At 36.8% G+C, this 25,974-nt stretch overlaps 1 protein-coding gene and 1 long non-coding RNA gene across 2 annotated transcripts in view; one reads left to right on the top strand and one right to left on the bottom strand.

The window, feature by feature from the left end:
- The window catches only part of PPP1R3A (protein phosphatase 1 regulatory subunit 3A), a 45,463-nt gene extending 19,765 nt beyond the window's left edge, over positions 1-25,698 (top strand). Inside the window, exons 2-4 of the mRNA XM_078059852.1 lie at positions 20,683-20,741; positions 20,854-20,978; positions 22,894-25,698. Coding sequence (XP_077915978.1) covers positions 20,683-20,741; positions 20,854-20,978; positions 22,894-25,290 — 2,581 coding nt within the window. The 3' untranslated portion in view covers positions 25,291-25,698. The remainder of the gene's footprint in view (positions 1-20,682; positions 20,742-20,853; positions 20,979-22,893) is intronic.
- LOC118552104 (uncharacterized) lies at positions 319-2,058 on the bottom strand. The gene is made up of 2 exons (XR_004925362.2): positions 1,970-2,058; positions 319-478 (listed from the first exon to the last, which is right to left on the bottom strand). It is a non-coding gene; the product is annotated as an uncharacterized LOC118552104 (long non-coding RNA).
- Positions 25,699-25,974: the final 276 nt, after the last annotated feature.

Raw genomic sequence — 25,974 nt, 5'->3', positions numbered from 1 at the left:
TGCCAGCATAATAATAACAGCTAATACTTATTGATTGCTTGCTGTATGCCAGACATTGAGTGGTTTAAATCCATTTCTTCATTTAATGTATTACATTGGTATGAATACTTACTCTTCCTACTTGGTTTAATTAAACTTTTTTTTCTTGTGTCTTCTTTCTTGGGCTTTTCTCAGCTCTCTTTTTCTCTTTCCCCTCCCACTTTCAGTATAAATGATACTATTAATGTTTCAGAGTTTCATTTCTTAAAAACAACCCCTTTGTTCACATTGCCCTGACTTTAGCCAAAAACCAATTTGACATTGGAGAAATATATCAAATCAGATTTTATGCTGAATTTTTACTGATTTTTTCAAAATGTTCAAGGGGTTTGTATATGTGGACCTGCAATAAATCCCAGAAAGGTGGGCTGAAGGGGAGGAGGTCTTTGAATGTGAAGTGGTAGATTCCACAGGAGTACAGAATCTTTTGTGAAGAGATCTGCAACAGAGGATGGAAAAAAGAAAACAGTTCACAAAAGGTGTGGGTAAAGGGTGGCAAAGAAGACATGTAATGCAAAATGTGGACATTTGTGAGGGATGCCTCAATGCATTGCATTAATAATTTGCATATTAAGGAGTCATGAGTCTTCGCGTTAATGAATCCCTAACTAGTCTCTGACACAATAGACTGAACCGTCCCTGGAGGAGTCATTATGGCCTATCATGTCAATGAGCCGCATATTAATGACTCTCTTACATGCTCATCAACAGGTAGCCTAATAGGCTCCCATTGAGTTCTTTTTCATTTGCTTTTTAAATGTATCCTCTCTTCCCTTCCTTTTGTAACACTATTGTGAAGAATTGACAAAAAGGTGCATTAAGATGATTTTAATGTGTGACGTAAGTTCACAAAAGCATTAAATTCAGAAATAATGCTTTAAGTCTTATTCCTCTGCCTAGAAAACTTCTCAAATGCAGTTAAACACAAATCCAGTTGGATAATAGGGTTCTTATTTGGATTTTAACATAAACCATCCAACCCAATTTACCATATTTCTCTTTTCCCTGATATATCAATTCATGCTGTGATTAGCATAAGTAGAATAGCTACTTTGGAAATAAGTTTGTGAAACTGAATTGCTTGAACACGGAAATGAATTAGAACAGATTTCATATCATAAACACTCATTAAAACCAAAGCAGTAGCTGATAGTATAAAAAATTAAAAATAAAGAGGAAATAGCAGACATACATTAATTTCATAGCAATAAAGAAATGAGCTAAAACATTACTTTATAACTTTTAAATTTAACAATTCAAGGTAGTCGCAGGAAGGCACAATTTTAACTTTTCTAACTTGCTTTGGCAAGTTGGTCCCAATTACTCTATTTAAGATATCTGGTGCTTTTTTACAAACATAAAATCTATGATCTCCTATAAAAAATACTGAAGAATTGTTCTTCCAGTATTTCTACTGAATTACACACCATCTCGCCTGATTTACTTTCCAGATGAAGGAAATAGTATTGACACATGCTTGAGATCCTTTGTCAGGAGACAGGAATGGGTAGAAGCTGGGGGAAAAAGTTGGAGAAGTTTCTTAGCACTTTGTTCCCCATAAAAAAAAAAAAAATAACAAATGAACAACCACTTGTAAACATTGCTATTTTGAGAAAATTGAGGGCAAAGATGCTCAGATGAGCAGCTACAGGTTGGTACTCTGACCTCATACCTGTCACCCTCCCTTTGGCAACAATTCCTTCTGAGAGGTGTCACTTCTTGAATGATTTGATTTCAAAGTCTGGAAGTCTCATGCTCCTTTGTGTTGACTTCGCCTCCTAACCCTTCCGAACATACACTGGATGTATCAATTTACATTTTAAATTACTTTTTCTTAAAACACTTTCAAAACAATAAGTAACACAAATGCTAAAGAGCTTGTATGTCAAAGCTCAGTATTTAACAAACCAAATAGCCTAGCAATACTTACATGTAGATTCCACAAAGAAAGCGTGTTTAATCAGAGTTTCTGTAATTTCAATTAGCTGGCTCAGTAGTCATGACTCTGCGATAGTGACTTTTTACACAACCACAGATAAATCAACATCGTTATGAAAAAAAGAATGCCTGCAACTTAGTATCCTTAGGGAAAAAATACACACGACAATACTCTGATAATTTTTGGAAGACGGAGATGGTATAAAACTCTTAGCAGTCGCTTTGCGGGGAACTCTGGAGAATAAGGATGTCCGACTTTGGAAGTAGCAGGACTCTCAGCTGAACAATCACTCGTTTCTTGTCACCCACCTACTCCATGGGTGACGATTACTTCCTTTAAGAACTCAAGTAAAATAAGGCCTTTGGGCCAATAAGTTTAAGAACTTTTTCTGATATCCCTGTGATGTGTATTCTTTAGTTTTTCCAGTACTCATTGCTTTAAAACATTCACATTTCTCTCTCAATGGAATATAACTGGCAGGTTGTGGCAGAGTCATTCCTTGAGCCAGGTTTACCTATAAGTTTTCTTTACTTAAAATTCATGGATTCTGCTTATAATTCTATCTCCTCCCAAAGCAACCTACAATTTTTGGTTCACACATGGACCTCCAAGAGGCTACTTAATTCTTCACTAGATGCTCACAATGTAGTACCTCTTGAGAAAATACACATTGCCACAAAATGCACATGTTGCCCAGATTCAATCACAAAACTAAATCTAAATAGTCTTTTTTTTTTTTGTCCTGATTCCTGTGAGGTGAGGTGAGCAGAAAAAATAGCACCCAGCACTTTGACATGGCAAGGCAGATTTGAATGGGCAATCCTTAGTAGGCAACCAAGTTATGAAATGAAGAAACTTTGGAAAAGAAACTTACCAAAGGATTCTTCAACAAAGGTATGTTTTTCAGTTATTGAAATTTCCTGTATTGAGAAGGCATAGTGCAATTGTTTTCAGTAAGTTCTCAAGATCAAGCACCGAGGCAATGGGCAATACTCTAATTGAGAAATAGAAATAGAAAAGATTTTTAGGAATGTAGTAAATCAGCTTTATGGAAAACAGGAAAATGACTCAATAAAACCATCTGGTCCCTAATGTCGTGGCATGTGCTTAGTTTCTTGAATGCTTGAGCTGTTCACTAGAGTTTACTCAAGGGGCTTGTGGTTTGCCATGGTTTATGATTACATTTTATAAGTAATAAATGAGCCTATATGATAGGTATTATCCAATACATTTGTTTATCCAACCAGTTGTGATATATGTAATGTTCTGTTATTTGAAAAGTTTTACATGGACATAAGTAAAATGATGTGGAAGTAAATGATTCTGTAATCTTTACTACAAGTAATATAAGATTAGCTCACAAACTGTGCAGGTAGGATTTCTATCAATTTGAACTGATAATGCTGACCATAAGATTTTTACCAAGAGTTTATTTTTGACTGTGTTGAAATTTTGAGTTAGCAGCTATTTCTACTGATTCTGCTAGCATTTTTATTTTTTTAAATAGTTTAAGAAATTTCCAAATAAAACATTTCAAAATTATATTCATAAATACTCCTATTAGTTATATAAATATAGAACTCTAAAACTGGAAGGCATGTTATTTAATAGCAAAACTGAGAAGAGCAAGTTCATTCCAATTTGAGCAATAAAAGGGTTGATGGGTAGTGGCTGCCTGGCTGTGTGGAGAAGGTTCATTGAGTTGAATCTGGTCTCGGCAAGGAAATCCCTTGATCTGTTATCAGTCCTTGCCATGGGTGCTAGAGAGAGAGGCCAGCATGAGAGCATTGTATTTGATATCCCTAATCTAATCCAGAGCCTTTACTTCGAAGATAAGGAATGTGATGCCCACAAAAACCATATTCCTTACCATATTAGTTATTAGTCTCCAGATTCAGGATTGAAGGGAATATAAAGCCATTTAAAAATGTTGATGTTTTCTCTTTGAGATTATTTCTTGCTTCTTTCAATCCCTGTTAATAATGCAGAGCTGTCTTCATTTTATTGTCCTTTCTTTATCATCAAGGAACTGAATATAATTTGTCTTTTCAATCTAAATTCCTTCTGCATCATGCCTTTAAATCTTTTTTCCTTAGATACTTCTGCTCACAATTAGAAATTTATCTCTTTAATTCTCTGTCTTTTGATCAAATATTTCACTGCTGTTTTCGGTTTTACTCCGGATCAAGAGAAGACTACTGGTATTGTAACACCAAAGGGACAGATATTAAGCTCTAGTAGTTAATGTATTTTCAACATTACCTCTCGTTAAGTACAAGCTTTTGCTTTCCCCCATCCGCCAATTCAGAAGTGGCTAAAAAAAAAGTCAGAATACTAGAAAGTGAATTTTTAGGAAAATATCACCATAAAATTATGAAAATAAATAGTATACAATATTATCCCAGGAAAGCCTTTTCAGTATTTCTAGGAGTAGCCATTTGTCAGTGCCAATGCCAATGTTAATGTACTCTTTTTAAGTGTCTTAAAAAAAAAATCTCAAAGAGGTGCCTATTTTTTCTAATTTAAAAGCTCTCCATTTATTTTCCTTTCTTTCTTTAAGGGAGGAGGATAGAGGAAACAAAATGAGACCAAAGAGGACAGGCTGAACTGCTTGAGGAGTTCAACATTTATGCATTTTTTAGCTGTTTCTCTGAGTGAAAGGTGGTGCCCAAGAATTCCAAGTATGGTGCTCTCTGAGCAATGCCGAGCATCTTGCAGCAGTGTTAGGGAGACACAAATACAAGTCATGACCACTTTGGAAATGATCCTTTTTTTTTTTTTTTTTTTTTTTTTTTTTTAAGATTTTATTTATTTACTTGAGACAGAGAGAATGAGAGAGAGAGAGCACATGAGAGGGGGGAGGGTCAGAGGGAGAAGCAGGCTCCTTGCTGAGCAGGGAGCCCGATGCGGGACTCGATCCAGGGACTCCAGGATCATGACCTGAGCCGAAGGCAGTCGCTTAACCAACTGAGCCACCCAGGCGCCCATAGGAAATGATCCTTTTTTATGCCAACTTTTTTATTGCTCTTGGAACAGAGTTACACTTTTGCTGCCTGCAACCCAATCCTGACATTTACCCGGACTGGTTGGGTAATTCCATCACATCAGACTCGGATTGTGTGGAACAGGTCTCTGAGAGGTTTTACTCATATTTTAAGAGACGTATGAGCTTTTTAGCACAATGGCATTATAGGACCTTAGGAAAATCATATCATTACTTATACAAAAATGACTACATTTCAACAGTGTTAAAATTAACTCCAAAAGCAGAAGTGCCACATACGCAGAAACTGCAGTAAGGTGGTAATATTAACATGGTGCCTAAATCTTGACACTGAATAAATAAAAGAAAGTGTGGATTAACATTCCCGTGCACACTGTATTTGGAGAGGACACTTTTCAATAAAAGGTTACTTTTACTGAAGATCTAGTGATTTTTCTTTGGAGGATGGTCCTCTGAGAAGGGCATTGTAAAAACAACTAAGCAAGTATGCTATCATGGGTTACAAATTTTACTCTTGAAAGTAGCTTGTGAATTAAAGGTATGAGAGAATACAGGGTAAACATTAAAAACTACAGATAACTCCAAGTGAAAGGAAAGGCATGGCACTTGGGTACCATGGTAGTGTAGAATGTGTTTACCACACATCACTAATAACAATAATAATAATAACAATAGTGATAATAACGATAAATTTATTAAACACTTCCATGTATGGAGAACTGTGCTAAATAATTGCCCTGTATAAGGAGGAGGCAATATTTTGGAGAAAATTGAGGCATAGAGAGGTTGATTATCATGTCCGAGGTCATGTGGCTATTATATTTCATATGGATCATTATTGATCATTATTGATTGGAAACCATTAATTTCTTTATATATTCAAAACATATTTATTATCTACTTGAGGCCATCACATAAAATTTCAATGTTATGTCCCATTTCTTTGAAGTGGGGGAAAATTTAAATTGTAAAAATGATGCAAGCCTTTGTGCAATGATATTATAAGAGAGAAAAAAAACAATAAAATCTGGGCATTTTTCATTCAATAAACACTAATTTTCACTTCCCATTTGGTCAAAAGCCCAAAGGCCTTCTAAGCCTAACACATTTCCTCAATGAAACTCATTGCTTTCCTTCACCCTTGTTTCGCCTCCTGAATTCTCTATTTCAGGTGATGCTAGTTCCATCCTTTTAAATTCTCAAACTAGAAACCTCTGCATTAGCCTTTATTTCTCTCCACTCTTAAGTGTTTTCTAAATAGTAGGAAAGCATGTGACAAAGTCATAGCAAACTAACAAGGAGTAGGGGAACCAGGTTTGGGACCAGGAGGGCCAACTAAAGCAGAGAAATGACTCTCCCCACTGCCTATCATTGAGGGAAGGGGCAGTCTGCATAGCTAGACCCAATGGACTCAGTGCACTGAGATACATCACATCTTTATTGGGGTTTACAAATCTGGTCTCACATCAAAATCATCTTGGGAGTTTCTCAGCTCTATCATTCTCCATTCCCTCCCCACCTCCATGTGCAGGTCTATTAATTTAAAACTTAGAGAGATCAGATCTGGTGCTTCTGATATGAAAGGCGATTTGGGGAAATGTTGTTATATCAAGAGCTATAGTATCCATGGGAGAAGGGAGGGACAGGTAGCAGGGCTCCTGAACAATGGAGATGCAAGTTCCTTTATGAGCTTGATCTCTAGTTCCTTAGAGATTCATCTAGATAGAATGCCCAAATCTAGCAAAACTAGTAGGCACTACTTACAGGCTGGCTAATAACTACTTAGAATGTTATGGCCCAGGTGAACAGTGTGGATGGGAAGGCATTTTATTTTTCCCCAGTGAAGGACTAGAATAAAAGCCAGGAACCTAAGCATAACTTGTGGGTCCCCTTTCCAAGCATGTGAGATTAGGGAAGAAGGTGCTTCTCATGGGTACCTCAGAAGCAGATCACCAAGCCCATAAGAGATCAGAAACCACGCTGCAGATTAATTCAACACCTTCCTGACTTGTAGTGCAGGGGCCCCAATTAACTTCCAGATTTAACTCTTCCTTGCTTAGGTCTTAGGAGGGAAAATAGTAGATTTCTAAATCTCATGAATGTAACCAACGTCAGGCAGAGAGAGTCATTTTTAAAATCTATCTACAGGGAATTGATCAACAAATCATATTTTTGCCACATCAAAAGTTGTAACTCAAATTTGATTCCTCTCCTCTTTCCTTGCCGTCACCTTTAACCCTCATCATATTTGTGCCTGAAATATTGTAGTCTTCTCGTGGCTAGTCTACCTGCCCCACTGTGGCTCATTCAGGTTCTCCTTAGAGAAGTCCCTAAATGTACCTCCAGAGATTGGTTCTAAAATGGACATCTGATCATGTCTCTCTCCCATTGAACTCTCTTTCCCCACCACCCCCTGTAGTGGTTAAAAAGTGCATAAAGAATTCAGCCCCACTCTGCTTGGCATGCTAAGCCCTTTAAAACCTACTCAAAAACAAACTGATGGTTACCAGAGGGGAGGTGGGCTGAGGGATGGGTTAAATAGGTGATGGGGATTAAGGAGGGCACTTGTGACGAGCACCGGATGTTATAAGTGTTGAATCACTAAATTGTACGCCTGAAATTAATATTACACTGTATGTTAACCGACTGGAATTTAAATAAAAACTTACTAAAAACACCAAAACCTATTCAAACTAACTCTAGTTCTGTTCCTTGGCATTCTTTCCCCCCAATACAATTTGAACCGTCTGAACATTTCATTGTTTCTGAATGTGTCTCTGTCTCTTGTGCTTTCTTACCCTAAAATCTTTTACCACTTGTTATTGCCTCTGTCTGGAATGACCATACCATTCTTCTCTAATTGCCAAACTCTTACTTTCCTCAATAATTCAGTGACCCAAAATATTACTTCCTTTGTAAAAAATTCCATGATTTCCCCACAGAGTACCCTCCTTGTTTCTGTCCTCCCTTTTTTTCTTAGAGAATATGTTTCATATTCCATAATGTATTATAATACTTATCACTTATTATAGTGATTATAATAATTGCCTGTTGATGTGTCTATTTCCATCCTTACATTTTAGCTTCCTAAAAGTAAGACGTTATGATATCCCAGTGTTTATTATTAAGTTATGAGAGTGGGTGATCAAAATATCTTCTAGAAGAATGAATGACCCTTCTTATGATTAAATAATACAAAAGGCTATATTATATGATTTAAGATGCACTGGAAATAAACTTTCTCCACAAAATACATATCTTTTTGACTTTTTAATTTCTAAGTTTATAAGATTTTAAAATGTTGTTTAATTATTTGAAGTCATAACTAAAAACATTGTCCTGAGCTTTGGAAGGGGTGAAACTTTAAGCATTAAAAGACAAAGAGGTAAAGAGAAGGGGAAGAGTAGAAAGGATGTTGTGCATTTATTCAACAGCATCTATTATGCCACCAGTATGGGTCAGGCACTGTTTTAGCCCCTGGGAATACAAAGAAATAAGAAACTTCCTTGCTTAAAAGAGCTCAGGTAACATAAAAGGGAGACCCGAAATATTCAATAATGCTTTTCATTTCTATGACAATTGTGTAGTTCTGGGCCCTATCATCAACCATCAGGTGCTTTGTTTTTATCCTCAATTCTTCTAAAGTTGTTTTAATTATACTCTTTAGATGTAACTGGTCATATGACTGGCACTTTGAATTTCAGAGTGGGATTTTATCTAAAGACATCCTCTAATCTAAGCCAGAGAGTAAGCCATTTGTCTTAATAAATTATCTGAAATTAGAATTTAACTAGATATTTTAAAATAATGTAATAAGCACCTGCAAAACTACCACTCAAAACAACAACCAAATTCTAATCACTTCCTTTCCTCATCCCTTACCCCAACTTGCCCCACCTGACGTAACCATAATCTTTAAAATCAAGCTTTCTTGTTTATATAACTTTTTAGTATATTGTTTTCCTTGATATATATATATATATATATATATATATATTCAAATTATTTTAGTAGTTTTTAGCTTATAAAAAAGAACATCCTCTGATGTAATGTTTTGGAACTATTCATTTAATGCGATGTTACTAAGATTTATCCATATTGTTGTATGTCTCTGTGGTTTATTAATTCTGAGTGCTATGTAATATTTCTTTTTATGATATGCCATAGTTCTGTGTGTCTCTTCTGTTGGTGGGCATTTAGATTGTTATTTTTATCAATTTTTATCAATTAAATGATATTAAAATAATATCTCCTTGTGGTTTTGATTTACATTTCTCTGTTCTCTAACAATACTGCCTATCCTTTTATGTGCTTACTGGCTATATGAAGTTTCTCTTCAGTGAAATGTCTGTCCCTCTCCCCTGAGTCTATGAAAATGTTCTTGCTTTCTTATTGATTTGTAGGAGTTTCTTATATATTACTGATGCTTTTTTGTGTTGATTTTATGTAACACATGCATTCTATCTTAGTTTGTAATTTATATTTTTCTCTTATAAATCTGTCTTTTAATGAACAAGTTTTAAATTTCAATATAGTTAAACTGACAATCTTTTTTTTATAGCCACTTTTTTCTTCTTATTTAAGAAAACATTTCCAACTCTGAAGTCTGTAAGATATTCACACGTATTCTCTATTAAGAATTTCAAGGTTTTGGGGTGCCTGGGTGGCACAGTGGGTCGAGTGTCCAACTCTTGGTTTTGGCTCAGGTCATAATCTTAGGGTAGTGAGATCGAGCCCCCTGTTTGGCTCCATGCTCAGTGTGGAGTCTGCTTGATGATTTCTCTCCCTTTTCATCTGCCCCTCCTCCTGCTCGTGCTCTCTTTCTCTCTAAAATAAAGAAATAATTGATACTAAGCGTAATTCTGATAACTAGGTCAGTGACAATTGCAACTTAATTCCATCAAAGTAAAACCTGTTAAACAGATACCAGAAGTATACAGGAGTAAAAATAAACCTCTACTGGTCAATTTAATCAAACTGGTTGTATAAATTTCACATTTCAACAGAACACTGGCAAAAAAGAATATTCTGGCTTTATATACTTAAATCAGATGCTAGATTTTTTTTTCTTTTCTTTTTTTTTTTTTAAATTTTATTTCATTTATTTGACAGAGAGAGACACAGCAAGAGAGGGAACACAAGCAGGGGGGAGTGAGAGAGGGAGAAGCAGGCTTCCCGCAGAGCAGGGAGCCCGATGTGGGGCTCGATCCCAGGACCCCGGGATCATGACCTGAGCCCAAGGCAGACGCTTAATGACTGAGCCCCCCAGGCGCCCCTAGATTTTTTTTTCTGAATTAAGGAAATATTTTGTTATAGAGGATACACAGATTTCTAATTTTATCCGAACTTCTGGGTTCATTAGACATTAGTTGCATTACTGCCAATGTTTTTGTTGGTTCTAAGTAAGTATGATTTAGTATATTGCTTAAGCTATTCATAGAGACAGATTTAAATCTTAGATTTTGTTGTTGTTGTTGTTTAAAACAGGAATACATTTTCAAAAGAATAAATGACTTTAAAATTCAAATTGTTTATATTTCAGCATTCCTTAGTGGAACATTTCTGTGTTATTTTCCAAATGTGGTAATAGTAAATTTAAGTTTCAAGGGTAAATTTCTTGAACAGTTTTTCTTATATTTGTTCATTATACCTATTTAGGAAACCAGACTTTTCATGAGCATGCACAATGTTTACAGAAAGAGGTTTATCTAGTTTAGAGCATGCTATAATAAAAGCTGTGTTTTGGGAAAATTACATCATGAGTTCACTTACTATTTTTTCATATAGAATTACAGAAATACAGAATACAATTAAATCATCTAGATTCTTTTTATATTTTGCATAAGTATGATTCCAGATGGCTAAATTATTTTAGGATACTATTAGTCTAACAAGCAGAAATAAAAGCAATACGAACACTTCTGCTGTATATGGGTCCTGCTGGAGAAGTTAATGTAAGGTCATAAACATTGGTCTTACACAGTATTGGCCACAAATGTCAAAATAAAAATGCATGTATATATTTGAAAAATAAAATAAAATAAAATAATAAATAAATCTTTTTAAAAAAAGAATTTCAAGATTTTTGACATTTCAGATATTAATCCATCTGGAGTTCATTTCTGAATATATGTTGTGCTGATTTCATCTTTTCTCATAGAAGCAGCCATTTTCCCTATCTTCATTTTTGAACAATCCCTTATTACCTGCTATATGATATACCATGTTTGTCATATACCCAAGTTCTAGATATGTGCAAATCTGTCACTATGCTCTCAATCCTTGTCTGTCTGTCTCCATACCACCATAACTGTCTTAAAAAACTAAAACTTCATATGATCTCTTGAAATCAGGTAGAGCAGGTTTCTCCTCACAGTTACTTCTCAAAAATATTTTATCTACCTTCAGTCCTTTAGTCTTCTCTTTAAGATCCTATTTTCAAATGTTGTAAAAAAAAAAAAAAAAACCTGTTGTGGATTTTTATTTATTTGAGAGAGAGAGAGAGAGAGAGCAAGCAAGAGAGCCCAAGCAGGAGGAGAGGCAGAGGGAGAGGGAGAAGCAGGCTCCTGATGTGGGGCTCGATCCCAGGACCCCAAGATCATGACCTGAGCCAAAGGCAGATGCTTAACTGACTGAGCCACCCAGGAGCCCCAAAAACTGTTGTGGGACTTTGATTAGAATTGGATTGAATCAATTTGGGAGAGAATTAATACTTTAATATATCTTCTTCCTATCTATGAACATGGTATGTATCTCAATTTTTCTAGGTTTTTAGTATTTCTTTTTTTTTCTTTTTTTTTAAATTTTTTATTGTTATGTTAATCCCCATACATTACATCATTAGTTTTAGATGTAGTGTTCCATGATTCATTCTTTGTGCATAACACCCAGTGCTCCATGCAGAACGTGCCCTCTTTAATACGCATCACCAGGCTAACCCATCCTCCTCCCTCCCCTCTAGAACCCTCAGTTTGTTTTTCAGAGTCCATTATCTCTCATGGTTTGTCTACCCCTCCGATTTCCCCCATTCATTCTTCCCCTTCTGCTATCTTCTTTTTTTTTTTTCTTAACATATATTGCATTATTTGTTTCATAGGTACAGATCTGAGATTCAACAGTCTTGCACACTTCACAGCACTTACCAGAGCACATACCCTCCCCAGTGTCTATCACCCAGTCAGCCCATCCCTCCCACCCCACCCCCCACTCCAGCAACCCTCAGTTTGTTTCCTGAGATTAAGAATTCCTCATATCAGTGAGGTCATATGATACATGTCTTTCTCTGATTGACTTATTTCGCTCAGCATAATACCCTCCAGTTCCATCCATGTCGTTGCAAATGGCAAGATCTCATTCCTTTTGATGGCTGCATAATATTCCATTGTATATATATACCACACCTTCTTTATCCATTCATCTGTCGATGCACATCTTGGCTCTTTCCACAGTTTGGCTATTGTGGACATTGCTGCTATAAACATCGGGGTGCACGTACCCCTTCCGATCCCTACTTTTGTATCTTTGGGGTAAATACCCAGTAGTGCAATTGCTGGATCATATGGTAGCTCTATTTTCAACTTTTTGAGGAACCTCCATACTGTTTTCCAGAGTGGCCGCACCAGCTTGCATTCCCACCAACAGTGTAGGAGGGTTCCCCTTTCTCCGCATCCTCACCAACATCTGTCATTTCCTGACTTGTTAATTTTAGCCACTCTGACTGGTGTGAGGTGGTATCTCATTGAGGTCTTGATTTGGATTTCCCTGATGCCAAGCAATGTTGAGCACTTTTTCATGTGTCTGTTGGCCATTTGGTTGTCTTCTTTGGACAAATGCCTGTTCATGTCTTCTGCCCATTTCTTGATTGGATTCTTTGTTCTTTGGGTGTTGAGTTTGATAAGTTCTTTATAGATTTTGGATACTAGCCCTTTATCTGATATGTCATTTGCAAATATCTTCTCCCATTCTGTCGGTTGTCTTTTGGTTTTGTTGACTGTTTCTTTTGCTGAGCAAAAGCTTTTTATCTTGATGAAGTCCCAATAGTTCATTTTTGCCCTTGCTTCCCTTGCCTTTGGCGATGTTTCTAGGAAGAAGTTGCTGCGGCTGAGGTCGAAGAGGTTGCTGCCTGTGTTCTCCTTTAGGATGTTGATGGACTCCTGTCTCACATTGAGGTCTTTCAACCGTTTGGAGTCTATTTTTGTGTGTGGTGTAAGGAAATGGTCCAGTTTCATTCTTCTGCATGTGGGTATCCAGTTTTCCCAACACCATTTGTTGAAGAGACTGTCTTTTTTCCATTGGACATTCTTTCCTGCTTTGTCAAAGATTAGTTGACCATAGAGTTGAGGGTCCATTTCTGGGCTCTCTATTCCGTTCCATTGATCTATGTGTCTGTTTTTATGCCAGTACCATACTGTCTGGATGATGACAGCTTTGTAATAGAGCTGGAAGTCCGGAATTGTGATGCCACCAGCTTTGCTTTTCTTTTTCGACATTCCTCTGGCTATTCGGGGTCTTTTCTGGTTCCATACAAATTTTAGGATTATTTGTTCCATTTCTTTGGAAAAAGTGGATGGTATTTTGATGGGGATTGCATTGAATGTGTAGATTGCTCTAGGTAGCATTGACATCTTCACAATATTTGTTCTTCCAATCCATGAGCATGGAATGTTTTTCCATTTCTTTGTGTCTTCCTCAATTTCTTTCATGAGTATTTTATAGTTTTCTGAGTACAGATCCTTTGCCTCTTTGGTTAGATTTATTCCTAGGTATCTTATGGTTTTGGGTGCAATTGTAAATGGGATCGACTCCTTAATTTCTCTTTCTTCTGTCTTGTTGTTGGTGTATAGGAATGCCACTGACTTCTGTGCATTGATTTTATATCCTGTCACTTTACTGAATTCCTGTATGAGTTCTAGCAGTTTTGGGGTGGAGTCTTTGGGGTTTTCCACATAAAGTATCATATCATCTGCAAAGAGTGAGAGTTTGACTTCTTCTTTGCTGATTTGGATGCCTTTGATTTCTTTTTGTTGTCTGATTGCTGTGGCTAGGACTTCTAATACTATGTTGAATAGCAGTGGTGATAGTGGACATCCCTGCCGTGTTCCTGACCTTAGGGGGAAATCTCTCAGTTTTTCCGCATTGAGAATGATATTTGCTGTGGGTTTTTCATAGCTGGCTTTTATGATATTGAGGTATGTACCTTCTATCCCTATACTCTGAAGAGTTTTGATCAAGAAAGGATGCTGTACTTTGTCAAGTGCTTTTTCTGCATCTATTGAGAGGATCATATGGTTCTTGTTCTTTCTTTTATTAATGTATTATATCACATTGATTGATTTGTGGATGTTGAACCAACCTTGCAGACCAGGGATAAATCCCACTTGGTTGTGGTGAATAATCCTTTTAATGTACTGTTGGATCCTATTGGCTAGTATTTCGGTGAGAATTTTTGCATCCATGTTCATCAAGGATATTGGTCTGTAATTCTCCTTTTTGATGGGGTCTTTGTCTGGTTTTGGGATCAAGGTAATGCTGGCCTCATAAAATGAGTTTGGAAGTTTTCCTTCCATTTCTATTTTTTGGAACAGTTTCAGAAGGATAGGTATTAATTCTTCTTGAAATGTTTGGTAGAAGTCCCCTGGGAAGCCATCTGGCCCTGGGCTTTTGTTTTTTGGGAGATTTTTGATGACTGCTTCAATTTCCTTAGTGGTTATAGGTCTGTTCAGGTTTTCTATTTCTTCCTGGTTCAGTTTTGGTAGTTGATACACCTCTAGGAATGCATCCATTTCTTCCAGGTTATCTAATTTGCTGGCATAGAGTTGCTCATAATATGTTCTTATAATTGTTTGTTTTAAATATAAAATTCTTATATTTCTTTGGTGTTGGTTGTGATCTCTCCTCTTTCATTTATGATTTTGTTGATTTGGGTCTTTTCTTTTTGATAAGTCTGGCCAGGGGTTTATCAATCTTGTTAATGCTTTCAAAGAACCAGCTCCTAGTTTCATTGATCTGTTCTACTGTTCTTTTAGTTTCTATTTCATTGATTTCTGCTCTGATCTTTATTATTTCTCTTCTCCTGCTGGGTTTAGGCTTTATTTGCTGTTCTTTCTCCATCTCCTTTAGGTGTAGGGTTAGGTTGTGTACTTGAGACCTTTCTTGTTTCTTGAGAAAGGCTTGTATTGCTATATACTTTCCTCTTAGGACTGCCTTTGCGGCACCCCAAAGATTTTGAACAGTTGTGTTTTCATTTTCATTGGTTTCCATGTATTTTTTTAATTCTTCTTTAATTTCCTGGTTGACCCATTCGTTCTTTAGTAGGATGCTCTTTAGCCTCCATGTATTTGAGTTCTTTCCGACTTTCCTCTTGTGATTGAGTTCTAGTTTCAAAGCATTGTGGTCTGAAAATAGGCAGGGAATGATCCCAATCTTTTGGTACTGGTTGAGACCTGATTTAAGACCTAGGATGTGATCGATTCTGGAGAATGTTCCATGGGCACTAGAGAAGAATGTGTATTCCGTTGCTTTGGGATGGAATGTTCTGAATAAGTCTGTGAAGTCCATTTGGTCCAGTGTGTCATTTAAAGTCTTTATTTCCTTGTTGATCTTTTGCTTAGATGATCTGTCCATTTCAGTGAGGGGGGTGTTAAAGTCCCCCACTATTATTGTATTGTTGTCGATGTGTTTCTTTGCTTTTGTTATTAATTGCCTTATATAATTGGCTGCTCCCATGTTAGGGGCATAGATATTTACAATTGTTAGATCTTCTTGTTGGATAGACCCTTTAAGTAGGATATAGTGTCCTTCCTCATCTCTTATTACAATCTTTGGTTTAAAATCTAATTTGTCTGATATAAGGATTGCCACCCTAGCTTTCTTTTGGTGTCCATTAGCATGGTAAATGGTTTTCCACCCCCTCACCTTCAATCTGGGGGTGTCTTTGGGTCTAAAATGAGTCTCTTGCAGACAGCATATCGATGGGTCTTGTTTTTTAATCCAATCTGATAGCCTGTGTCTTTTGATTGGGGCATTTAGCCCATTTATGTTCAGGGTAACTATTGAAAGACAAGAATTTAGTGCCATTGTATTGCCTGTAAGGTGACTGTTACTGTATACTGTCTGTGTTCCTTGCTGGTCTATGTTGCTTTTAGGCTCTCTCTTTGCTTAGAGGACCCCTTTCAATATTTCTTGTAGTGCTGGTTTCATGTTTGCAAATTCCTTTAGGTTTTGTTTGTCCTGGAAGCTTTTTATCTCTCCTTCTATTTTCAATGACAGCCTAGCTGGATATAGTATTCTTGGCTGCATATTTTTCTCGTTTAGTGCTCTAAATATATCATGCCAGTCCTTTCTGGCCTGCCAGGTCTCTGTGGATAGGTCTGTTGCCAATCTAATGTTTCTCCCATTGTAGGTTACAGATCTCTTCTCCCGAGCTGCTTTCAGGATTTTCTCTTTGTCTCTGAGACTTGTAAGTTTTACTGTTAGATGTCGGGGTGTTGACCTATTTTTATTGATTTTGAGAGGGGTTCTCTGTGCTTCCTGGATTTTGATGCCTGTTTCCTTCCCCAAATTAGGGAAGTTCTCTGCTATAATTTGCTCCATTATACCTTCTGCCCCTCTCTCTCTTTCTTCTTCTTCTGGGATCCCAATTATTCTAATGTTGTTTCGTCTTATGGTATCGCTTATCTCTCGAATTCTGCCCTCGTGATCCAGTAGTTGTTGATCTCTCTTTTCCTCAGCTTCTTTATTTTCCATCATTTGGTCTTCTATCTCACTGATTCTCTCTTCTGCCTCATTTATCCTAGCAGTTAGCGCCCCCATTTTTGATTGCACCTCATTAATAGCCTTTTTGATTTCGACTTGGTTAGATTTTAGTTCTTTTACTTCTCCAGAAAGCATTTCTCTAATAACTTCCATGTTTTTTTCAAGCCCAGCTAGTATCTTTAAAGTAATGATTCTGAACTCTAGATCTGACATCGTACTAATGTCCGTATTGAGTAGGTCCCTGGCAGTCGGTACTACCTCTTGTTCTTTTTGTTGAGGTGATTTTTTCTGTCTTGTCATTTTGTCCAGAGGTGAATAGATTAATGAGAGAACAAAATGCTAACAGGGTAACAAGGTTCCCAGAAAATATACTCTAAACAAATCAGAAAAGACCTGAAGCAGTTGGAAAAGAAAGGGAAAGAGAGAAAAAAGGAAAAAGAAAAAAGAAAAAGATAAAGATAAAGATAAAAACAAACAAAAACAGAACAAAACAAAAAAAAACCAGAATATGATCAAATATGATCAGGCTGGTATATAGATCAGTGCCACACTAGATTTTGGGTGTATTTTGGTCTGTTAGAAGAAAGTGCCTCCCAAAATTTTAAAGAAAGAAAAACTTATATATGTACAAAAATAAGGGTTGATATGATGAAGGGATGGAATATGACTGTAAAGATGGAAATTATAAAAAATTTTATAAAAGGAATGGCTAAGAAGTTGTTTGAAAAAAGAAAGAAGAGGATTTAAAAAAAAAAAAGAAAAAGGAGAGAATGTGATCAGGCAGGGGAGTAGAAAAAAACCATACACTAGAGATTTAGGGTATATTTTGATCTGTTAGAAGAAACTATCTCAAAATTTTAAAGAGAGAACAACTTATATATATATGCCAAAAATACGGGTAACTACTATGAAGGGATAGAATATGACTCTAAAAATGAAAAATAAAAAATTTTTTTTAAAAAAGGGATTGATAAGATGTTGGTTGAAAAAGGGAAAAAGAAAAATTCAAAAAAAAAAAGTTAAAAAAAAATTAACTTGAAAGACTACAGAATCATGGTAAAAAAGCCATGGATTCTATATGCAGTATTCCCCTAGCGCTGGAGTTCTGCCGTTCTCATTGATCGGTAAACTTGGTCTTGGCTGGCTGTTCTCGCTGATCTTCTGGGGGAGGGGCCTGTTGCCGTGGTTCCCAAATGTCTTTGCCGGAGGAGGAATTGCCCCGCCCTTGCCCGGTCCGGGCTAAGTAATCTGCTCGGGTTTGCTCTCGGGAGCTTTTGTTCCCTGCAAGCTTTCCGTACAGCTTTGGAGGCGGAGAGTGAAAATGGTGGCCTCCCAGTCTCCACCCCGGAGGAGCTGAGAACTCGGGGCCCTGCTCCTCAGTGAGCCCCCAGATAAAAGCCATCAGTCACTCCCGTCTCCCCGGTCTCCGGCCGCACTCCGTGCTCACCAGGCCTGTGACTGAGCGTTTCTATCTCTGGCACCTGACCCCGGGTGGAGTCTCCAAACCCAGCAGATCCCCGGGGTGCGCTCCCGCACCTCTCCTCCCGGGGGAAGAAGGTGAGTCTCCCCGGATCTGCCGCTTGTTGGGTCCCTGCTGGAGGAGCAGTGGCCCGACTGTGCCGCGGATCACAGTTTATGGCAACCCCGAGCTGAGAGCCCGCGCCTGGGCTCCGTCTCTGCAGCCGGCTTCCCCGCTCCAATACCTGGGAGCTCTGCTGCACTCAGGCACCCCCGGTCTTTCTGTGACCTCGAGGGTCCCGAGACCACACTGTCCCACGAGGGTTCCACCCCCCTCTTAGCCACTGGAGCGACGTCCCTCAGCAGGGCCGACTTCTAAAAGTTCCGATTTTGTGCTCCGCGGCTCTATCACTTGCCAGAAGCGGCCGACGGAGGCCCCTCCCCCGCCATCTATCCTCCCGAATATCGCCTCGGATTCACTTCTCTGCACGTCCTACCTTCCAGAAAGTGGTCGCTTTTCTGTTCAGAGAGTTGTTGCTATTGTTTTCTTCGATCTCCTGTTGAGTTTGTAGGTGTTCAGAATGGTTTGATCCCTATCCAGCTGAATTCCTGAGAGGAGACGAAATCCAGGTCTCCTACTCCTCCGCCATCTTGCTCCGTCCCCCGGTTTTTAGTATTTCTTGATACAACTTTATTCTTTTCCTTGTAGGAATCTTACACATCTTCTATTATTTTTCTTCATAGATATTTGGTATAATATTTAAATTTCATGTATTTCAGCTTCTCTTTCTTGTATTTATCCCTGAATCTAAGATTTCTCTCCTATATTTATGTATTTACATGTTTTATAAGACACCAATATAATAATACACAGTTTAGTACCTAATTTTTTGTCCCCCAAATTAGTTAAAAGCAGATTTATTTCCTTTTGATGCAATAATTTTTTAAAAATTGAAGTACCTTAGAGAATTAAGTTAGAAAAATGATTGATAGCATTTTGGTTAGTCAAAAACAGAAGGCTTAAATGGCTATGATTTTCCTTCTACAAATGAGATTTTCAACACTGTTATGCAGATAAAGAGGAAGCAGGAACAACTAAATGATGTTTAATGGTTTATATATTTTTAAGCTCCTATATATCATGTATTTGGAGAAAGAAAAATGCACCAACTTGCAGTTAGATTCCACAAAAATAAATCTTTGCATAGTTATTGGACTCATTAAACAATACAGGTTTATAGATTCAGTATCAGTTATGTAAATACTGTATTTTTCCAATGATATTTTATGTATGTAGAAACATTATTTTCTTTCATGGACCCACTGGAAAATACCAAATATTTTTGGTAAAGCTAAATTAAACATATAAATATAGACAAAACTGAATTACCTTCTTGTGTAGTCCAGATGGAAGAATTTGCTAGTTTTCTCATGATTTGTTGAAAAAAGATGGGCTTTCCTGGGATTTGGATCAACATTATCCATGCAATGAAGAGTAGACTCCATTACACAACTTTATCAGCAATTGCCAACTCTCTAGATGCATTTTATTGGAGAAAAAAAGTCATTGAGAAAAGTCATTATAAGAAAATTCAGCTGAGACAATACAAGAAAATGTGGACACTGGGCCAATCATTTCTGATAGATTGACTTGTGACATAACTATACACAAAGTGAGCTTTTTCACTAACATTTTTCTTGCTGAGTGTCATGGACAAATCTAAATTCTAATGATGCCACACATAAACCTACAAGTAGAGTACATTTGAAAGAAAAATATATTTATCTTCCTTAATCACTATGCAGAAGATTATCATAAAGGAAGTATAACCCAAATCATTTTAAAGAAAGAAAACACATGCTTTCATATGAGCAATCTGAAGTCTTGGTTGTAAAATTAGCCCGTGGCAATACACACATAAAGTCTTTGAACTGAGTATAAATTTAGCTGCCTTTCAGTTTTTAGTAAGTTTGTTTTTTTCTCCTTTCTTGGAGAGAGAGAGTTAATGTTATATCCACCCAACTGAAAGAATTTTGAATAAAATGGAACACAAAAAAAATTAATAATTGGAACGTTAAAAAGCAATTTCCACGACCACAAATGGACTGTCAGTTCATAAAACTTTATCATTTAAACCAACAGAAAAATGTTCTCACTTGCAAAGACTAAATTCATGAATGATGGACTAATCAACATTTACATATATTTTTACTTTGGTTATGTAAGTTTTAAATATAGGCAACACAATCTTATTTAGAAATATGGCATTGTGGAAATTATTTTTAAATTTTTCTACTAGTAATTTACTATTGAATTATTCTAAGAGATCAATTTTATTTAAAAAGCATACCAAGTAATGCAAGAAAATATGAAACGTTATATAATATTTATTTGGCTTGTTATTTGTTTGAATTTTCCCCTGTACAAAAATACTTAGAAGAGGTAGTCTCAGAAAACATTTATAACATTTTGTTTTAAATTTGACAGTAAAGAAGAATCATTAGTAACATCAGGCGAGAGTAACTTTGAGAATTCAAAGATTACAGGTAATATTTTTATTTGATTTTTTCAATTTAATTTTTAAACAAAATCTGTGTCTTTTGTTAAAGCCTACAATGATAACAATCTTATACAGACACAATTGTATTAACTTTGCAGATACCTATATCCCAACAATTGTTTGTTCTCATGAGGACCAGGCAGCCTTGGAAACCAGTAATCGAAATGTAAAAGATGTAAACAGGGAACATGATGAACATAATGAAAAAGAATTAGAGTTGATGGTAAGTGTTCTGGTTGCCACGGTATTACAGACGATGAATCCATTTATGCTTCAAAGATGCTGCAATGCCTGCCTTTCAATAGTTTCAACTAATATAATTTGCAAATGTGAAAGCACGCCTATTCTGTCCTTGCATCTCTAGCTTGATCAACAAGGCACTTTGATTTCAGTATGTTGCTTCTGGTCTCTGCAGTGGTAAATTAATGACATTCATTTCTTATCTCTTCACCAGCGGCTCTGAGTAATAGTTTGTAGGAATTATAGAAGAGGTAGCACTATCCTGATGTGCATTTCTAATCTTTGTGACAAGTGTACACTTAGCATAAACTCGTCTGTAAAATGAGAGGGCTGGGCTAGATGGTTGTTAGAGTCTGTCCAGCTTTTCAAGTCTGATTCTTGCATTTAGCAGCATTTTTTTAAAACTTACTTCCATCTTTGTGAGAATCTCACAGTTCTATATCATTGGAAAGTATTAAATTACCAAATGAGGAGAAAATAGTCTGTGCTATATTTTTTAAACAGGAAACAGATTCAGTACTGTACAATTTAGTATTAAATTTGTTATCATAAATTTCACACTTGGTGAACATTCAATCTATTTGGAATTTTTGGGGGGATGGTTTAGATAGCATTTTTATCACAAAGGAAGAAATGGGAGTAAATGAGTCACATAATGCAATTTATCCTTTACTGTGTTTGGTTGGAGCTCATATCATTAGGATACATGGATTCATAATCATCGAAGATTAAAATGACATTTCCTCTTCAAGTGTCAGTGCTGAAACAGAAAAGAAATAGAACTCATCTCTTTCCCCACATTTTCCACCTTTTCTATAGTGATATGGAAGCTGCATCACTAAAGTATGCAATTTACTTTGCTCCAACTTTAAGAAACTACAAAGTTGTCACCCATTGTGAGAATTCTCACCAGCTGAAAGTTAACATCACCATTTTTTTTTCAAACCACAGAATATAATGAAAGGGCCCTGAAAAATCACATGCTTCACCAATACACCTCATTACAATGAGCAGGCTCAAATATAAAAGTTTGTTTAGAAGTTACTGAGATTGTACATCCAATAAATGAACAGGGAGCTGTAATTTAGATGCTAATTTGCTCCATGCTGACGTTAATGCATAAAACAATGAAGCTCTATAATAGATGGAAATACAACCAAATCTGTGGAACCCACAGGCATTGGCTTACAAGACAGCTGTGCAGTTGACAAGTAACATGAGCCTTATGTGAGAAGAAGGGGAAAACGTAAGATTTGCATATAATTATTGAGATCATGCAAATGTCAGTTATAAGGAGAAAAAAAAAAAAACACAGGCATCTCACTGTTAAATCCTGACAGTTGGCATCACTGAAGAGCTCAAATACATTTGAGTACCAGTTGGCAGAGGGTCATTAAAACAGAATTTGCAGAGACATTAACTCCCTCACTTTTCTTTGAGTGACGTTTTGCTATTAATAGTTTGCAGAGGCTTTGCAGAAAACATATTAATAAGAGAAACTGTAATAGGGGCACCTATAGCAAGTGTAAATGCAGCAAGGGGCACCCAGGAAGCTGCTCTCTAATTGATTAGCATGGAGCTATCAATGTGTATAACCTAAGTGAGGAGAAAGTGCAATGACAAGCAAGAATAGTTGAATAATACAATGTGATATTTGGAAACTGGGAAGGAGAGTGATTAATTTTGGTCCCTTTTCTTATTAATCTCATTCCCAAGTCATAGCCTAAAAGGATCCCCCCAAAACATCCGGCTTTCAGAATTTATACAAAATCCACAAACGAAATGAATCAAGGAAATCTACCAGTTAATTGCTAGCCTCACTAATGAAATCTAATTCATTTTGTATATTTAAAATCATTTGATCATTATCTGTTTTGTTTTGTTTTTTATCCCTTAAGATAAATCAATGCTTAATAAGAAGTACTGCTTCCAGAGATGAAAAGAATACATTTGCAATAGATCCGGTCAATTTTCCAAATAAAGCTGAGGGGTTAGAGAAGAAGCAAATCCATGGTGAAGTACACCCTGACTTGTTTAAAAGGCCTTTGTCTCCAAGTTCATCAGCAGAAAGCTCCTTAAAGGGAGATTTTTACTGCAAAGAAAAATATTCCTCAGAAAATAAGTGTAGACATCAGCCTTCAGAGGAAATTACTTCAGATATAGGAGAAATCAAGCCACCATTGGGAGATACTAGTAGTGATGAATTAGTGCAATTACACATTGGCAGCAAAGAAGTACTGGATGATAATGCTAATCCAGCAGAAGGGAGAGGCAGAGTGCAAATATCTTGTCCTTCCTCAGATCAACTAGTCGCAGACAACCTTAATAAAAAACATGAAGGAAGAGCTGAGAAAATTGAAATAAGAGATTGGGAATGTTTAAGAGGAGATTTCCATTTGGATTTGCATTCAGAAGAATCAATGGAAAAAGGATCTTCTAAGAAAGATTATGGCAACGGTAAGACTGAGGAGGAGGAGCAAAGAATACATTTAGGTGTTAATGTAAAACAAAGCAAAAATTTTCATTCATTCTCACACGACCAAGAAAGGAAGATGGGCCAGTCTGAAATCAGTATGGAAGGAACAGAAACTAGCAACAGAGACCTAACTGTCCTGCTGAGTAAAGATACCACAATTCCCGACCAGGCAATCACAGCAGATATGTTTCATTCACCAAGGATAAGTCTAAGTTGGGAAAACGCTGTGTTAACAACTCCAGAGCATGATCTCTTGACTAGTGAAGGCACTACTTTACGAGAGATGCCTGGTCAAGTTTGTTCACCAAGAAGTGGAAATGTTTTGAGGAATGATTGTCTTTTCCAAGTTGAAGAAGAAAAATCAGATTGGATTAATCCTGAAGATCAGAATAAGAATGCACAACAGAAACAAAGTTGGAATGTTCTAGAAAGTCAGAGAAAAGCAAGAGAGAGTAAGACATATAGAACAGAACAGAACAAGGAACAATCTGCTTGTGAAGACATGTGGGGAAAAAGAGATAATACAAGGAATTTGAAAGCTACTCCTACGGAAGAATTGTTTACCTGCCAAGAAACAGTGAGCTGTGAACTGTCTTCTCTAGCTGATCATGGTGTTACTGAGAAAGCAGAAGCAGGTACAGCTTATATAATTAAGACAACATCAGAAAGTGCTCTAGAAAGCATGTCTGCTAGAGAAAAAGCAATAATTGCCAAGCTACCTCAAGAGACAGCACGAAGTGACAGGCCCATCGAGGTAAAGGAAACAGCGTTTGATCCACATGAAGGGGGAAATGATGATTCACATTATACCCTTTGTCAACGAGATACAGGAGGTGTAATCTATGACAATGATTTTGAAAAGGAATCACGTTTAGGTATTTGTAATGTACATGTAGATGAAATGGAGAAAGAAGAAACCATATCTATGTACAATCCCGGGAAGACACATGACAGGAAGAAACGTGGCATTGGAAATATCACATCTGTAGAAGAATCTTTCCAGGTCATTACAGGCAATCAAAAAGCAGCCTCAGAACTGGATTCACATTTGGGAATGTTACCAAAAGACAAAAAAACATTTCCAGAAAATAGAGATGATAAACAGGTCCAAGAATTATCAAAGAAAACAGACAGAGATGCTATTATTCATTCTGCTTTAAACTCAGACACTAACAGAGCTTCTCAGAATGTCTCTCACGTTTCCAATCACCATGCTAAAACCTCAGTGCCATCTCATGAACAGGCAATTGCTGTAGAGAATATAATTACTACCATGACTCTCCAATCTATTTCTACTAAATCAGAATATAATTGTAATCCAACAAGTGAAATCCAGGGTATTGAGAAGCACCCTCATCTTGGGTCTATACCTGAAGAAGTTTCCAAAAGTTCAGGAACAGAGACCTCAGGTAGTAGCAGAGAAAGATTTAAAAGCCAGATTTCTCAACAAGGAGAACACGGTGTGGAAAAATCTCTACAGCCAACGATTTTTGTCAGTGAAGCTATTGAGACTGTGGAAGAGGCCAGGCATGAAAATGAAGGATTAGCCTCTGGACAATCACTGGGCTCTTCAGGTGACAAGGAATCTGAGAGCTCTGCTTCTGCTAGTCTCCCTGCCCAGGAGGGTCAAACTGAAAGCAACCAATCTCTGCTTTCAAAATACACCAACTCTAAAGTACCGTATGTCCTTTTGTTTGTCATATTTCTTGTAACCATCTACCAGTATGACTTAATGATTGGCCTGGCATTCTACCTTTTTTCATTGTACTGGCTATCTTGGGAAGGGGGGAGACAAAAAGAGTCTGTCAAAAAGAAGTAACCTCACCACTATTATTATTTTCTCATAAAAGATGAGCTTTTTAGCCCCAAACGTTTGGATTGGTGAAAGAAATTACTCATTGTTCAAAGAGCCAGTGCAGTTTTTCTCTTGAAGGATCATTTAAAAAGGAATGCGTATGAAGTTTGCTCCTTCATATAAGCAATTATTCTATATAGGACCATTATGTTTGGATCATTAAATACCTATATGAATATGAGATCTGAAGCACGTCAAGTTGAAATTAGGTACAGCTGTTGCTCCTTAGCAGGCTATGAAGTTGCAATGCTTCACGTCTCTTCACTACTTAAAGTGCCATTTCTTGCATTCATTTCTTTTGCAGTAAAGCTTCATTTTTTTTCCCTAGAGTATTTTTCCTTCTGCGGTTTTTTAAAAAAATAGATAAAACATGAACAATGGCAGAGGACTTTTTTTTTTTGTCTTTTGGTATTGACCATGAAATTTGCATTTATCCCTATATCATTTATCAGCACATTTTGATAGATCAAATCTTTCAACTTTGATTTCATATTTTTAAGAACAACAACCATGTATATCGAAATGCATAAACTTAAAGAAAGACCTTGTTTGCTTGAATAATACTTTATACACAGATATCTTTTACCTCCCTTATATTTACAAAGTTAGAGCACTCATAAGCCAAATCCGACAAAGACTGAAACAATT

The sequence above is a fragment of the Halichoerus grypus genome, chromosome 12, assembly GCF_964656455.1.
Source record: "Halichoerus grypus chromosome 12, mHalGry1.hap1.1, whole genome shotgun sequence".
Lineage (NCBI taxonomy): Eukaryota > Metazoa > Chordata > Mammalia > Carnivora > Phocidae > Halichoerus > Halichoerus grypus.
This window is presented reverse-complemented; position numbering and strand designations above follow the sequence as displayed.